We start from the raw sequence: 18,022 nt of genomic DNA on the forward strand, positions 1-18,022 counted from the left end.
AGATACTACGTTTATTGATTGCGAAGACAGCATATTTAAAGAAAAGTCAGTATCCTACAGATTATTGTAACTGTCCTAAAACAGCTAGAGAGCTTATGGTTTGGTTACGTAAAAATGCCATGTAAAGAGTTCTCACTTAAAGTCGTAAGTGCCCAAGTATGGCCAACTTGTTTATTGATAGAAGTATTAGTACAAATTAAAAAAAAAATTAGATTAATCTTTAATTCTCCATTCTTTCTGTTTTATTCAGTTTATGGTTTCTCTGGAAGAAATAGATTATCTGTTTCTTCAGGATTTAAGAGAAAAGACCATAAATAATAGACCATAAATTACATTCACATTTCAGTATCTCAGTAAAATCAGCATCGACAATAGATCCAACCTGGCAGCAAGTCTACAAGATTGGACCTTGCCAATGGAAATCTGAAGCTGATGTTAAAATCTTGTGGGGCAGCGCTTGCACTGGCATTAGCTTTTTCTTACTGTAACTTTCCTCTCTTTGTTATTATGTTGTTATATCAATCGTTCCTCTTCCCTTTTCCCTCATGTTCCTCTTGCAGGAATGACTGTGGGTCATGAAAGGAAATCTGCAAGTACCGTGGGGGGATCTGTCTTCAGTGTTACCTCTGTATCTATGGAGGAGACAGAAATAGAGTGTAACAGTCATGAGTTCAAGGCTGAAGCTACCTTCAGACTCCTTTTGGCCAAGCTGCGTGTACTAACACAGCAGGTTGGCCATAGCAGACAGGGCAAATAATATTAGACTGGGATTTAATACTGCCTTTTCATCTGTACAATTTGGCCATGCCCACAATAGACAAATGAAGTCCCTTTATGTTTATAGTTGGCCTTGAACCACAGCTTGGAATCCATAGCCTCCAACCTTGAAGAAAACAGGCTCAGAATTTTACAAACAGTTCTAGGTGGTGTGTTTCAGCCACAACAAAGTTAAACTTAGACATGAGCATCAGAGGTGGACTGATAAGGCAAATAATATTCTTCAAAGCATACATCAATTTGAGAAAATGCTGAGTCCATATGACTGTGCCTTTGTAAGTTTACTTTTCACTGACACTCAAGAAATCAAATTTGGTTAGCCCAGAAATTTATAAAGGTTGCAGCTGCATGCCCTAATACTTGCGGAAAATGCACATGTAATTATTTGCCTTATCTTTTCAGGGCACAGAAATTGTACGTGGCATTTCATCTAGTTAGTCGCCCTCAACTAAGAGGACCTGAGTACTGAATACTTCAGTTCATATACTTGCATTAAAAAATCAGAAATAAAAAAATCTAAAGTGACAGAAACATAGAAACATTTTGCACTAAAATCTGACTGCAAAAATTTGTTTCATTGTATTCTGTAGCAGTAGAGGACACCAGGCTGATTCAGATACTCAGAGCAAACATTTTTTTCTCAGCACTTGCAAGCGCTGTTAGACTCTTAGTCTAAAGTCAATAAATGGCATGCTGGAAGTGACTGTGATGTCAGGACAAGTAACTGAAATGTTAGATAGCTCTTTCAGGGTACTTCTTAATTGTTGTTATACAGGAAGGAAATGACAGCAGCTTTCTTTTTGCTATGTTCCTGGCCATGGGGGTGACTCTAGATGTCTATAGAACTGGGGGAAATGAGGATAGGGAAAAGAAATGAGAGCACGCAAAATCCAAAAAGGAGGGATTACATTCAGCATAGCCCAGAAACGTGACCGAACATAGGCCGTGACTTTAAGACCTGAAGCTTTCAGCCAAGAGAAATACAGTGTGTGCAGTTACAGTGCTTAAACGTTCATTCCTTTGTATCTCTTCTAAAAACAGAGAAGAATGAAGAAGAGGAACAGGAAGCCAAAAGAGAAATAAAACGGAAACTCAGTAGAAAGGTGATGATGTGTTTTTTGTGTTGTATATTTGTGTACATAGTAAAACACTAAGATTATTTTTTATGAGATTCTAAAATTCAGTGTATATGTATTACTGCAAATCTCCATCAGTCATATTTCAAAGGCGGTGCAAGACAAATCGTCCTTGGGGGAAACTCCAGTCCAGTTTCCCACACTTGAGAAAACATAGGGGAGTCTGGCCATGCTTACCTTTTGTCTGTGTGAGCAGGAGAAAGAAATGACAGGCTAGTTTCTTCTCTGAGCATGACCACTGCTGTCATATATGTTTGGGGGCAGTCAAACGCATAGATCCAGTCTTCCCTAGAACACCAGATTTCCCGGCAACGGAGAGGACCAAAAAGCAGTGTGTCCCTAAAGAAATCCCTTCACCGTTCTCCTAGCCACAAGTCAGTAGGCTTGGCTGCTCCCAGGGAGATTACATGCCTCATTCTGCCTATAAATAAAGCAGCGGATATGCTGCTCTGACTTTTGGGGGCAGTTCTGGGATAATATCGTATGGGGGATAATATCGTTAAGTCTTCCTAGTCTGCCCTTCTCTGCAAAAATACATTGGCAGTATCTTGTTTGCGTAATATGATGGTCCTTAGTTAATTAAAGTGAATGTTGTTTGAGGTGACTGAAAACATGTAGTTGGGCATCCTAATCCTAAAGATAGACTCTCAGTTATTCCCCCCACAAAATCTGTTTTTCAGTTAGACGTACCCTTCCAAATGCTGACTATTTTCTGTATTATAATTGAACACAGCAGACTGTGTAATTGTTGACACAAATAGATCTATTGTCTACTGGGGTAAATAGTATGACGGTTGCAAAGTCACAATTAATATTCCAGGGATAACTGTCAAGATTCTTTATGACCTGCCTGATAAAGACTATTTTTATAACTGAAGAAATTAGGTTGTGCTGCTTCCCCATTCCTGTGCTGCACTCCCAGGTTGGTGCCTTTTTTTAGACACCTGAAAGTGACCTTATTTAGAAATACCATTGAAGTTCTCTTGAGATTGTATCATTTCCTCAGCTTTTATTTTATTTTATTTTGTCTTATTAAACTCACTATTTTCTGCCTCCCACTTACAGCTCAGCCTGAGGCCTACAGTGGCTGAACTTCAGGCAAGAAGAATCCTACGATTTAATGAATACGTGGAGGTCACGGATTCTCCAGATTATGACCGTCGTGCAGACAAGCCTTGGGCCAGGTTAACTCCCGCAGACAAGGCAAGGGACAGATGTAGATTATAAGAAAGTTCTTACATCTTTCATTTTCAGGAGGGTTTCCTCCGATTTGCATTCTCTCGATGTGGGCATCATGAATGACATCTGCTGGAGGCAGTGAGATTGTCATGGAACGGTGCATTTATTGCCTGCAGCTAAGAGAAACCACTCATATCTATTAAGAGTGTATTTGCCAGGACCGTTACAGCAAAAAAAAAGAAAGCTGTAGGATTTCTATATCAGAAAGTGCTGGCCCTTTAACTACTGGTTTTGACCCAGATTTTATGGAAATCCTGTGACATGTTCTTGGCATGGAAAGTGATATGTGCAAGAACCCATTGTCTTTTAGCTGAGGACTGTGAAGCACTGATTTTATTTCCACTTGTATTTTAGTATTAATGCCAGTTAACATTTGACGATCAGAGAACAACGCCATGTCAAGTCAAGACGGAGACATTAAAAATGTTCCCAGTGTTATTGCTGGGTTTCAGCTCTGGGAGGGGCCGAGGACTCTCTAGTCCTCACGTAGTTAAGTGGGAGGTCAGGGCACCTGGCACCTCACCCTTTGACCTACGTTGATCTTTCCAAAGCTAGGTTGATCTTTCCAGAAACCAGCACAAACTGCACTAGAACAAGCAGTGGAGCTGCCTATCTAGTTTAGGAGTGGCAGTTTTTATTCTCAGACAGTTTTGTAATGATCAGGTGTCCCAGATTGCTTCTGATCCCCATGCCTGTTGGTCTCAGCAGAAAGCCAAAGGTTGCCTAGAAACTCCATTGTCTATTTTTTTCCCAAGGAGATAAATTTTTCTAGTTCTAATGGGAGCAGAAAACTCTACTGTAATAATGTTATGGAGTGGGAGCTCTGGTGTCTTTGCTGCTGATACTCCCTTCAAGAACAACTCTCTCTTTTGTAGCTGTTACAGTAGCTTTGTGCACGCATGCTGTTGTGGCTAAACAGAACCATACCCTGCTTAAAATGAAGTTTCTGATTTATGAGACTTCAGTCTGGTGATGCTGTAATTTTATCATGCTGCGCATCTATTCTACATTGAACGGAATGCACACCAGATGAGATTTATTTAAGGATTAATGAAATGATACCACTTTTATTTAAAATGATGAAAGAAGAAAGGGGAGTGAGAAAGAATAAATTGGCATTTCATTAACAGTGAAGGTAGCAAGGCATATGTCATAGAAAGCAAAAGCTCTTCTACTATATTAAAATTTTTCAGAAATTACATCTTTTACCTGATGAAGTAAATTGATTATCGCTCTTTTAACATGAGCAACAAAGACTGACTTTTACAAAGTGCACTGAATTTCTGCTGTTCTTTAGTATCTGCCAATTGAAAACACAAGCTTGAAATATCCAAATATTTCATGTCATTTTACGTAAAACTGATCAAACAAAGTGACTAATTCCCACTTGAAAAGTGGTATTCAGCTTGCATTCCTGAAGTCCTGTCTCCACTCAGGAGATACAAGGATCCTGCTGTTTGTCCAATTACTATGCAAGAAATGTGACTCACTGGCCCCTTTGGGGCTGTGCATGGAGATAATCCCCTTGCAGATGCATACTGAACAGGTGACTGTCAAGGTAACAGAATGCCTTTCCCTATTTTGTCTGTAGCTAAAGTGCCATATTTCAGTGGGAGAGGAGGGGTTCATCCAAGCCAGTTAAGTTTTGTTTTTCTCTGTTTATTGTTGTCTGATGCTTTGGGTTTCTTTCTAATGTATTACTGCTTCAAATAACTGTAATTTTAAAAAGCCATTCAATGTGTATGATCAGAAGTGTGTGAGAACGGTGGACTACATTGAGGGTGACTGGAAAACAGTAACTACAGGGGGATCTGCAAGAGTAGGCTCAGGCTCCTCTCAGATTCTTTAATTTCCTAAAGATTCATATTCCTTACGGTTGTGTATATCATTACTGTTTATTAGGCAGCAATACGGAAAGAGCTAAACGAATTTAAAAGCACAGAAATGGAAGTACATGAGGAAAGCCGGCAATTTACCAGGTGGGTGAATCCATTTTTTTTGAGTAAGTCAGAGCGTGACAACTACGCTCTGCCTTTCTTGCACATCCTCTGCAGTTGTGTTGTGATTCCCTGAACTGATTCCTGCTTTGAATCCCCCGAATCCTTGAATCCCACCACTGACTGTGGCGGGATTCCCAGTGCTGCTGATGTGATCCCTAAAACTGGGTAGTTGATACAGTAGTGAAGGTGACTTCCGTGGATCTCTTGCTAAATGGAAAAAGATTGTTTATGAAATCTAAAAAATAATCCTTTCAGTGAACTTGGCATTTCTCCCAGATGAAATTAACAGTCCTCAAGCACAGAATGGGATGTCATGCTCCTGCAAAACTCCCTTGCTAATGAAGATATACATTTTTGTCATTGCATTTGGTAAGTGAAATCTAAATGATGTACGGAGCTTCAGAAAAGCTCATCGCTATTCTGGCTGCTTCCTAACATTCCCCTAGACTCCTGGCAGCAGTTTCTGGGGAATGTGACAAATTCTAATATTCTTTGTTTGACTCTTGTAGTATTTTAGTCTGGATTTGTTTCGCTGTCTGAACACAAAGGTGTTGTTCAAAGCATTATTATTTTTTAAGAGCTCTAAAGTTTCCACAGTTCCACAGTAGCAGGACTTCAGTATTTGGAAGGGTTGCTCCTAGGAGGTGCTTTCTGCCATGCCCATGAAATTTGTTCATACCCATTAAAGTTACAAAGGCCAAAAATTGCCACTAGCAAGCAGAACTTGCTGTTAGAATCAGCCAGCATTGCATACATCGTATTATGGTCTTCACATCTGCACAGAATTAAATCTTCAGATAAGTCAGATACCAGAAATTGCTCTAGACTAGGTCCCTTTATGTTCTTGCTACTGTTTCAGTCAAAATTATGGTCCCAGCCGGTGAGTAGTTGTAATTAAAGACAGTGTTATAGTGCAAATTCACACGTGGATTTGGTGATCTCTGGTGTTTCCTAATTCAGTGCTTGATCTCATAACTCTGACAATGTTTTTTTTCCCAAAACATGTATTCTTGATAATGACATATACCCACTTCAGGGAAGTTGTAACACGAATAAATTAATTCTCAAAAAATCAAACCAGTTTCACAGATGGAAAATTGAGCTAGGGAATAGAACAGGAGGCATAATTTTAATCTAGTGTTGCATTCTAACTACTAGAAAATGTCCTTTTCAAATATGGATTTGCATGTTTTCATTTGGCTTCTGTTGTCATTTTCTCTTCAGGGTAGGTAATATATCTTCTTTGGGACATAAAAAATATTCTTTTAAAAAAATGGGCTACACAAGAGAGGGAAGGAAATGTAACAGAGAGAGATTTCTGTCTGAGAGAGATGGAATGCATCCCCTTGCCTAAGTTAAGGTTTTTGAGTTGCATTGCAATATAGGATCATAAATGCATACAGACATGAGTCATACAAAAATAACTAGTTTTTTTGTTTTCACTAGAACTGAAAAAGTTGAAACTGATTACAGTTGGATTCTTGAAAGATGAACCAAAAGTCTCAGGTGTCCAACTGAATGATAAACCAGTTAAAAAGTGAAAACTTTTTTTGAGGAAGGGCTTGGGAAATAGGCTCAAAAATGGGCATAGCCAGGTTGAGATAAATACAGGTGATGCTATTAAAGGATCCTGGAGGAATTTCAACTTGAGGAAAATGGGACTCCCTCTGTTCCCTCCCACCCTTTTTTTCACTGGCCATGTTGTGGAACCACTGCACAGAGGTCAGTAGAGTGACACTAGAGAAAGCCCATTAAGGGTATAATTAGATGCAGATGTTTTAAGTCAGTCACAATTTTGAAAATAAAAGGAGGGATTCTCTTTCCTAGTGGTGAACTAGTTCACCGCTACAACAGAAGTACGAGTTGTTTTAAGGAAACAATAGAAAAAAGTCTGTGGCCAGAGGATGAATTACTCGTTACTCAAAATTTGTTAAGAGGGATCACCGAGGTAATACATACTGAAAGGCCGCTGCCCTGGCAGCTGGTTATAAAAGGTTTATTCATGAAGTTCTGTGATAGAATGAGACAATAAGGAAGCTGCTTATTAAACAAAAACAGCTTATAACATAGTTTATTAGATTAGATAATTATATAATAACCAATATAAGAAGCTCTATTATTATAAACTGTTTTTACAGTACCTTTGAATTTTTCAAATTGGATATTAAACTTTGGAAAGAAAAAACACTGGTTTTCATCATTCATTGTTTACTGTAATGACTATTAGATGAACTGTTTTTCTCCTCCTCGTAATTTAGATTTATTTGTTCTGTTATTTCATAACAGAATCCAAGAAACTGAGTTTCTAAAAACAAATACAAGTTCGGGGAAAGGATATTAGTAGATGTTAATAAAGTGCTTCTAGTGGAAATGCTATATATAGTCAAATACAATGTTGTTCTACACAAATAAAAATACACGAGTCTTTGTTGCAATGTACTGTACCCTTACTCATCAGTCCAGCTGCCTACTTGTAAATAGCAGCTTTTGCATACACCTCCTTTGTTTACTTGAAAAGTGCACCTTCGTATTGTACTGTACCGCACTAGTGCGGTAACGTGTGGCTCGTTTTCTTTCCTCTTCTCTGGAACTATTAAGAGAAAATGTGTCAAACAAAAACTTACAGAATCCTACTGAGACAGGTGCATCATTACCCATTACCCATGTTTTAAAGTTGCTGCATCTTTTACTCCTTCATGGCTGCATGTACTTTTAAAACCATATAAACAGAGATTTAGAAGTTGGGTGATATATGATCACCTGATGCTGGTGCTCACCTTACTCTCTTGCTTAGATTCACTATTTAAGCTGAGTCAGAATTTCAGTTGCTCTAGGCTCCTACCTCATCCTAGAAAAGGTTGATGACACCCTTTGGAGCAACCTACCCCCCTCTCTCTGTTGATCCATTAGGGAGTCTGGAGTGATGTATATGCCTTACCTAAAAAATGGCAAAACGTATTTGGGTCTTCATTTGTCACAGTTGGCTGCTGCTAATAAGAAGGAAAGCATCTGCAGTTCTTTAAAACTTTTCACTTGAAGACCTAAAAAGAATTTTGTTTGCAGAAAGATTAAAAACCAGCAAGTTAAGTTTCATTGCTTAGCAAAGCTTTCCTGATTCCCAGAGAGTGGTGCCAAATAGTAGGCACAACGTAGCTAAATCCAAATTCATAAACAAAAGAGACTGGAGAGTCTCCTCCAGTCCAACAGGCCTGGAACAGCTTGACAGTTAACCTCTTCCTCCTCCCCCCAGAACAGGGGGACCACCGCCATCACCACCACCACTCCATATCCGGTCTGCCTATTGGCCTGTGCTAATCCCAGCTGTGCGCAGGCAGTGTCTGTCTGGAAGAGTGCTGGTTGACCTAAGCAAACTGCTAGGGACCATGCTAGGGTTCAATGGGAGGGACAGTCATATACCCATGCCTGAGCTATACCATAGCCCTATTTGGTTTACTAGTAGAGAGAAAAAGGCAGAGAGGGATACTAGGGCTGACTCTGATCCCACTTACACCAGGAAAATCAGGCCACAAAAGTAAACAGCTATGAGAGCAGAATCAGGATCAGTGTCATTATCAGTTGAAATAATATAATTTTACATTTTTAAATGATTTATCATTTCAGGTTTCATCGTCCATAATTTTTGACCACATCCCATATTTCATATAACAATTTTCTTTGGGGAAATCATTGCGTCCTGAAGACCGGAGATTGCACTGGAACTTGACTGAGTGTGAGTGTGTGTTGCAGCTTACCCTGAGGTTAATGAAGGATGTGGCCCTCATCTTTTATCAGTGAACAAAAGATTTGACCAGAAGGTGAAACCATGTGACGTGTTCATTTTAACTAAGAAATATCCCAGTGTTAAGAAAGACCATGGTTCTGTTGCTAGCCCATAAAGACAAGTTGATGGTCTTTTTCATCGGCGTTTGACAAGTCAGGAAGAGCTGAAGACAATCGTTTGAGAGCCTGTTACCAGGAACTCATCAGACTTTATAGCATTGTGATTGAGGGTAACTGAGTGGGGGAAGAGTAAAAAGGACTGAGAGAGTGCAGGATGAGAGACTTCACTTGTCAGTCAAGAGAAAAAAGTGGAATGGATGGAACTGTTACTGATATATGTGGCCAGTGGGAGGAATTTTTTTTTTTTTTTTGTTAAATCTGAGAGTATGAGCAACTGTGCATGTATGTTTTTAGTGGCCGCAGCCTGTCTTAGCAAGATAGCAAGCCACAAGTCCTCATATCATCAGTACTTTAGCGAAGAACTGTAATTTTCTCTGTTGCCAGTAAACCCAGTTGCCAGAAATTAGTCCTAGTATAACTCAGATGTCTTTTTTTTTTAAATTCTGATGAGCATGCTTCAAGAAAAGACATTGAACATTCATACAGAACAAGTACTTTTCCTTTTCTTTAATGTTGGATACTTTGGATTCTCAGAAATACATAAATAGGATTTGAAGAACAAATAATGTGACAATATGAATGCAATGGAAGAATCCATGTTTAGGAACGCTCCTTTCTGTCACTTGCCATCAAACCAGAGGGATCATTATCCTTCTGACCTATGGCAGGCACTAGTGGCAACTTTGACACCATTCTAGTTTGAATCAAAAATCAGAATTGAAACTGTGCATAAATGTCCTTACTAGTAGGTTTGAGCAGTGATTAATAATGTGACTTTTTAAGTTTAAGAACTGTATTAGATGAGTCTCTTGGACTGCTTTTAGGAAGAACTCAGAGATGCATCAATATGTCTTCAACCAATGGTCTTGTAAAAATTAACAGAAAATCCTTAGAGTGTCTATGGCCTGTTTTTGTTGTGTCTGAAGAATGCTTATTAGAATCATATTTTTTTTATACTATCTTGAAATTGTATATGTGAATACAGTACTATTAAAGTTAAGTGATATGGAGTGTGAAAGGCAATACATGCTTTTTCTAAGTTGGCCCAAAGGCCTATTAAAAAGCCTGTGGCGTTGTTTACACTAAGAAATTCTCTGTCTTGTATTAGCACTTATTTATCCTTTGAATTAATGTACACAACATTTTGGGGGTCCTGGAAATCACATATGCATACATTTAATGCAGTATTACAATATATGTGCTATTTATCCTTTCTAATGTGTGTACATACTACAATTTATTTTTGTCTCTTATGATGTGGCCTGTTTAGTTTTTAATTATGCAGTGTAAGTATTTCTTTTTCAGACAATAAAAGTCTGTGTAGATGTGATTTTTTACCTCAGAACCTGCAATAGATTTTTGTGGAATGTTTTTAGTTTATAAAATTAAAGATTGTTGTCTCAGATGTCAGCCTAAAGGCAGGAAGGCAATTTGGTGGCTAAAATCAGATCTCCCTCTTTACTGATATATCCAGCAACACCAGATTTGCAAGAATTTGGTGGATTATTTCAGTAAAGAGCACTTCAAGTAACAGGAGAGTGCTTTCCAACAGCTGGCATTCTATTTATTTTTAAATAGGTTGACAAACCTTTTTTTTAAGAAGATAAGTTTATATGACTATTAGGATCACTTACATTTTAGTAAAAATCCAATGACGTGAAGACCCAAAAATATCAATAACCAAATAAAATACCACCTACATGCTTGTAGCAAAGAAAAAGAACTAGCATCTTCCTCTTTTAATGGAATCAATAAGAGACATTAAGATTGCTTTTGCAGAAAACAATTTAGGTTCTATAATGTCATCATTTTATAAATATAGAAACACCACTTTTACATTAAGGAAGTAATGAAAATGTATACTTTGGCACTAAATTGTACAGAAGTGATCAGGCCATTAGAGTTATGATTTGTCAGGAATTCTGGCAGAATCCTATTTTTTTATTTTTAGGATTTGAAGAGCAAACTTAAAAACTTATACTAGCACTTAATAAATAGTTCTTCTGCTTAAACTTTTACTTTTTGTTGTTGCCAAATTGAGAAATATTTGTTCAAAATCCTATAAAGGTCAACTATGTGGACTTTGAAGTATAAAACACAGTATTTCACTTCAAAGGAAACAAGTGGAACAATTAAAATAGACCTCAGCGTTGCCTTAATCTCTTTTAAAAATTTGAAAGTAGCCAAGATACTGCAGGTGGAAAAGTAGCTGTTGCAAAGGCAGAATAACAACTTTGACAAAGGTTTTTCTTAGACTCTTAGAGTTCAGTTACTGGGTTGACTTTGCAAGTAGACATTCCTCTGTACTGGGTCTGGAACGTGGATGGCAGGAAACGTGCCAGCTTCTCATATAGGAATTAAAATGCAAAGATGAGAATGCAACTTCTGGCTCTGACTTCTTCAAGCTGCACTTTGCCATAAGACATGAGGGTACACTGGTGAAGAATCACTTACACTTTCCCTATACTCTCCTCCTGTTTTTTAGGGTGGCGTAGATTTTTTTTTTTTGGAAGTATCCACTACCATCCACTGCTAGAGGCAAAACGAGCCTGGATAGAGATGCTGAGCTACTCTTTTATTTTTTATGGACAAGGGTTTTTCCATGATAAATAATCAGATGTATTCTTTGGTCAGCAATTGAGCAAATTACCTAACCAAATTTACCTAACTGGACAAGAAGAGTTTCCTTTATTGAGACTTAGGTAAAAACAATATATTTCCAGAATTGGAACTATCAACTATCCATTGTATCCATGCACACACCTAGAATTGTATATACTATTTTTATACTGTAAATAGCAACTGGCAAGAGAACAGCAGCTGTAAAGTGCTATCCACGCAATAAAAAAGTAATGAGGTTTTGGTATGTCACTATGTTCAATGAAGCAAGCTTGAGCTGCCTGCAGTCGGGTTTCCACTGTATCTCCTGGTCCTCAGTACTGACTATTTCAAATATCTTTTTCAAGTTGCTACAAGAGCTAATTGGAAAGAATATGTCGTGAACCTCACCCTCCATGGTGCTGCACACCTGTTAGCAGGGAAAAATCAGAAGTCCTGAGAAAGTCCTGACTGAGCAATTCTTGAGAAGGAAAAAAAAAAAAAAAAAGTTGTAAAAAGAGGCAAGAAAAAATAACACTTTCCATGCAACACCTAATACAATCCAGCTGACAAAAAAAATGGATCAATGTGCTAATTTTTATCGAGTTGGACAATTCATTTAAAACTCTTCTGGAACATGTGACATAGCTTACACATATACCTATGTTCCACAAAGTTACACGTCAACTCAGATGTCTATACCCACACAAAGAGAAAATGAGTATTGCCTGAAGTGGTTGCTAATACGTCACATTTTATTAGCATGATCATGCCCTGCAGCATATTGCTGTAGATGCCAATGAATTGTTCCTTAAACAAATACTAATTCTTCTTTACAAAACAAATTGAAAGAGTTTCAGAATGGCTCTCTGTTCTTTCAGGTAGTACCTATATAGGTCCTTATAATTGAAATTGGATGTTGCAAAAGAAAAAATAATTATTTGAAATTCCTCAAATTGTGATATATGTCTAGACTCAGAAAGTACAAAAAATATTTATGCTCAACACCAGTGATTCAAAATGATGTAGGACCAGGAACAGCATCTCTTCAAAAATCACTGAAAGTCTTCACAGCCATTTGTAGGCCTACAAGATTGTATGTACTTGCTGGATATAGCATTGACCTAGAGATCTGTGTGTCCCTTGCTGTGGCTGACTTTGCTGACCTCTGAAGCGGTGCAGCGCAGTACAGCTCCACCTTCTGCTTTGGTGACACTTTCATCAGCTCTTAGAGAAGCACCACAACCTCAGCTGTTAGCATGTGAAAAACCATATCTGATGACTGCTTTTTTCCTTTTTCCTTTTCCTTGAAAACCAATGAAAGCCATGAAACAGTGAGGAAAAAGTATCTGAAATTACAGAAATTAGACCCCTCCTTCCAGGTGAGATTCTGATTTCTGTTTATGAGTGCTTTGTTTCCCAAGGAGTTGCTTCAAACCCAGATCTCGTGAACAGTAATGTCGCAGCTGTGCCAGAGAACTTGTTTCTAAACAGTTCTCACTTAACCTGATTATAGATATGGTCTGGACCAGTTTTATATCATCAGAAAACGGAAGTAGGATACAGCCAACAGAGATTTAAAACCTGGATCCAATCTGGAGGCCTGGGAACTGACAGAAACCTGGTCATCAACTGCAATCAACGCTGGGTCAAAGCCCATGTTTGTAACCGGATCAGGGACAAATGCACCGTAACCCGGGTATGAGGCAGACGGTACCAGCCGTACAGATCTGGCTGAACACTGCTGGCATTTTAAGCAGCGATTGGAATATGAGCCCATGTCTTAATGTATGTGTTAATGCTTCAATGAGAAAATAAATCGAGTTAAAAGCCTACATTTGCATTAAATTGTCAAGCATAGCAAAACGGCATCATTTCACGCTTTCATGTCCTCTGTTTTTATTTGTATCTCGAGTTAAGACTTGTGCCACTGCTGTAAATTAAAATGAAGATATACTCAGGGTGAAAAACAGGATAAACTTGCCTCCTGCCTTCAAGAGCTCCCGGATTTAGCTCCGTTATTGTTGTTATTTTTATCGTACAATGCTCAGTGCAATACTCGCTGCTGGGACCTAGCTTTTGACGGACAAAAAAAGCAATACTGAAATTTGGTGTTAGGTTGACATTAAAATATTCTGAGGATCAAATAAAAAGAAAAATAACCCCCTGGAATAGCTTAAAGCTTCTATTTGGAAACAGTCATCTGAAAAAAATTATGGAAGTGTTATCTATATAGAGAAAAGGAGAGATGGAGTTAAAAATAACATTTCACTGTAATATTTGGACAGAATTCTATTTATTAACTTTAGTGATTAATAAGGTCTTGTTTTATTTTGTCAGTGTTCCCATCTTGTTTCAGGATTTTAATGAAAATAGAGTTCATATGAACTAGGTTTAGCATTTCACCAGTATTCCATTATTTTCTAGAAGCTAAATATTGCATTGGGTAGGAACAAAGAAATGGCATTCTCTGTATCCCCTTGTTCAATCATTAATTCTTTATATAAAAAGTCTTGCAATACTATGTCAAATTTAACCATATTTGAGCATTGTTATAGTACAGTAGAACGTTGCTGAACATACATACCTTCTCTTCCTTTCACGACTTTGTGTGGTGGTATATTAATTTGTAAACTTGTATAAATTTTGGAATTAAAGAAAAACTGTGGTTTGGACAATTATTTCAGCTGGTATGATTTCAAATTAAAAAAAAAGATCTCAATGGATTGTTTGAATGGGCATCTAAATATATGAGTAGGGGCAAGAAGGGTGCAGAGGTGGCCTATTCTAATTACCTGTCACCATTAAAATAGCTCTTAAGATATTTTTTCTAAAAGAGAAGCTGAATTCAATTTACAACAGAATTGTAAATGTAGGAGAGGTATTCGAGCACTGTAGATGACATTTCTGTACATTTGGGAACCGATAGGTTTGTGTCCCTTTCCAGGTCTGTGCAGAACAATTGCTCTAACAGTAAATCATAGCAGTATTAATATGCCGTATTTTATAGATCCAACTGTACCTTAAACACTGGACTTCAAAGAACATGTATTTTCTGTGGCAGAGCTGAAATACACCATGGGTGCTCAGTACTAAGAATCCTTGGGCACATGACTCCTCCCACTCAAGTCTGCAAGGACACCTCTGAGATGACTCCAGTAAGGAGGGCTTGATGATCCAACCACCACAGGTTCCTGGTGCTTAAACTCCAGTGGGATTTTATTAGGGTGCAGTAAAGTCAAGAGGTGCTTATGCACTGAATTTGTTAAAAGAAGGATTGGGGCCATAGTCACCTGAAATTAAATTTTGGTCTTTCTGCCTTTGTAACTTGGATTCATTGGAATTATTTTGCAGTATATAATGAAGTGTCAGCTATCAATAGGCACTGGGCCAGTTCCTGGACTTTTATCGTTTTTATTAATTTGGTAAAAAATAGAAACAAATTGTGCTCAAAGTATCCTGCTTGAATTTCAATAAACGTTCATATTTACGAGTAAAATAAAGTAAACAAAGCTTATGACTTGATTCCCCACTGCCCATCATGCTAGATAGTTACTGATAACTGTAACAAATGGAGGTGAAATGTTACCAGCTTAGAATTGCTGGCGTTTATAAAGCTCACTTTCCACATGCATAAATGACTTTCAAAAGATGTGAGGCTTTGGGGAATCAATACCCTCAACTTTTCAGTTTATGCAGTGTTTATTTTGCATAATAATTATAAAATGAATGCCTCTACTTGTATCTTAGTAACTTGACTTAGAGTGACTGAATACGATAACTTTAAAGAAGCGACTGATCTGATACTGCATTCTACACAGGATATCTGTGAATGTAAATTACAGTAATTGTTACAAATTAATGAGATAAAAACCCAAGAAGCAGCTATCTGCACTGTGGTATATACTTATACACACACACACACAAGTATATTTCAGTATTGTCATCTGAAAAAGAACATGCATTATCTTTTTTATGCAGTACACACATTATGCTTGTGTTTTATGTTTTTACTTAACAAGCAAAACATGTGCACTGCCTAGTTGTACAGTACCGTAGGATACTCTGCTGTGCACAATTCCAAGTGCCTTAGAAAACTGTTTAGCTTTTTGAATTACAGATATGAATGAATATATACAAATATAAAATGAAGAAAATTACCTCAATAAAATTGTTCAGAAAATCTTTACAGAAAACATTTCCTTCTTGAATCTGTAGCAAGTACATGGGTGTGTATGATGGAGTAAACTGCAGAGAGCAGTTATTTGTTGGAAGGTGGTCTCCAAAGATTGAATTCAAAGTCACTGCATGCAAATGAAATGAAGGAAGGATCCTGAAACCTTCCTTTTCATCTTGGGAGCCCTTCACACACACCTAGTAGCTCTCTTGGGGGTGGTCTTATTCATGCAGAGGTGTGTTGAAGTGCTGATAGGTTAAAAATACGTAGTGTACTAGCTCAATAGTGCAGAGACCTAGTTTATGCTCCCAACTTCACAAGTTCTGTATTAGTAAATCAAGCAGTTGTTTTCACTAGCTTCAGCAGAATAACGTGATTGACATGAGAACTGAATTAGAATTACACCTACTGCATTTACATGGACAAGACTGATCCGCGCAGCTCAGGGTTCGAACTAGTCTGCAGAATGTCTGCCCATCTTTTAACGTGACAAAGTAACTGGCAATAACTTTCGCTTTGTAGTTATGTAACCAACCATACCTCCTGTTATTGCAAGAACTAATAGCAAAAATATTTAGCATAAGGTTCCTCAAAAGGAAGGCAGATTGTTGATAATGTTAAAGAAATTTAGGCTTCCTGGCCAGATTCTAATCTCTTTTAAACTGAAGTAAATCCAGAGAGAATGAAGTCCAGAAAGTCTACTACATTTACTCAAGGATAATTTAAATTGCAACATAAGCTAGGGTTATTGATATGTCATTTATTCTACATTACTAAACACTTTTCTGGAAAGAACAGTAATATATTTGAACAAAAGCTTGCCTTCTTTTCCTGCTTATTTAGTATTGAAGTATAAATGTTAAGCTTTGGCTTTTAAACCAAATGCCTTCTGAACATCTATTTGGTAATTAAGGCAGCTAAACGTACAAATAATTTCTGTGGATTGCTCCAGTATACTATTGTGTATACAGTATACTCCCTCTGCGGTGGGACCATTCTGATACTGAGCATTCTTCTTCCATAAACGAAATAGAAGTGGTTAGTGAGCTGACCCCCTTTTCTCCCCACCCTCTGTAAATGCTCTTTGTTGACTTGAAACTGCAAGGCATCTCAGCAGAGAACACAGTGAGAGAGTACACCAGTACAGATGACCTTGTAGGGCTTAGATGAGACTAGAAGTTTAAGTGGAGTCTCCATCTGAGAGACTCCTGCATACATATTTCACATGCAGGTGATACTAAACTCTGAATTTTGAAAGATCAGACATCAGTTGGAAGTAGATGAATCACCCTTAGGTATCAAAAAAGGAGGTACATCAAACACCAGGAAGATGTTTATTACTGCTAATCTCACAATTTTAAAACTAATATCTAGATGTATTACGGTTGAGATGCAGAATCAGTCTTCTGAGATAAGGGAGCCTCTTCCTGTAGTCACAGGGCAAACATATAGCCAAGGTTATTCCCCTTAAACACGTGGAATCGAAAAAGGAAAGACACAGTGTGGAAATGAGTTAAGACAGAAAACCTTGACTTGTAAAACACTGAAGAGGTAAATTTAATTTGCCCCAAATGAAACAGATGATTAGCAAGGAAGCTAAGAGCAAAAGCTAGTTCTTCCAACTTGCAGGCTGACCAATACTCCTAGACCGGATTTTAAATATAGGGTATGAAAGTATTGTTACTGTTGGGTAGGAGGCTGTCCAATTCTCAGTACGAGGGGCAATCCTCTTACCGAGTCAAGGGACGAGTACTTTGCACCATGCAGCGTTCTGCAGGGATACTAGAGTTAGCTCAGGAACCTGGAAGCAATAAGGACTAATTTACTTTGTAACCCGGCAGAGAAATGCTGAGCACTATGTTTTTAACAGTTTGACTATTCCACTCCCATTATCCAAGTTGCCTAGTTAAAAGCTAGCTCAGCTCTATCACTGGTTTTGCACCATGGACATACTATAGGATGGGAGTTAGTCCTGTTCAGTGCAATCCTGAAAAATCTATTCATAGCATGCAACCAAAGGGTTGCTAACCCTCCAGACTGAGAGGCGTGAATCAAAGTTTCATGTGGCTGAACGCCACAAGATGACCACCATATATTTTTAAGACGCAAGAGAAAAGGAGTCTCTAGGCTTTTCTCAGAAATAAGCAGGGATAATTTGAATCCCCCGAGTACAGAAGTCATTCATGGAGCGGATC

At 38.0% G+C, this 18,022-nt stretch overlaps 1 protein-coding gene across 19 annotated transcripts in view; it reads left to right on the top strand.

The window, feature by feature from the left end:
• The window catches only part of PHACTR2 (phosphatase and actin regulator 2), a 125,999-nt gene extending 110,210 nt beyond the window's left edge, over positions 1-15,789 (top strand). For 10 of the 19 annotated variants that reach the window (XM_068938554.1, XM_068938544.1, XM_068938552.1 and 7 more), the window contains 4 exons: positions 1,819-1,880; positions 2,979-3,116; positions 5,055-5,131; positions 8,774-10,382. In XM_068938554.1, coding sequence (XP_068794655.1) covers positions 1,819-1,880; positions 2,979-3,116; positions 5,055-5,131; positions 8,774-8,789 — 293 coding nt within the window. In that variant the 3' untranslated portion in view covers positions 8,790-10,382. Of the gene's footprint in view, positions 1-1,818; positions 1,881-2,978; positions 3,117-5,054; positions 5,132-8,773; positions 10,383-13,166 lie in introns of those variants that run through there. The other 9 variants (XM_009673590.2, XM_068938542.1, XM_068938545.1 and 6 more) reach the window with 6 other exon arrangements.
• The last annotated feature ends 2,233 nt before the right edge of the window (positions 15,790-18,022 follow it).

Source organism: Struthio camelus, chromosome 3 (assembly GCF_040807025.1).
Source record: "Struthio camelus isolate bStrCam1 chromosome 3, bStrCam1.hap1, whole genome shotgun sequence".
NCBI lineage: Eukaryota > Metazoa > Chordata > Aves > Struthioniformes > Struthionidae > Struthio > Struthio camelus.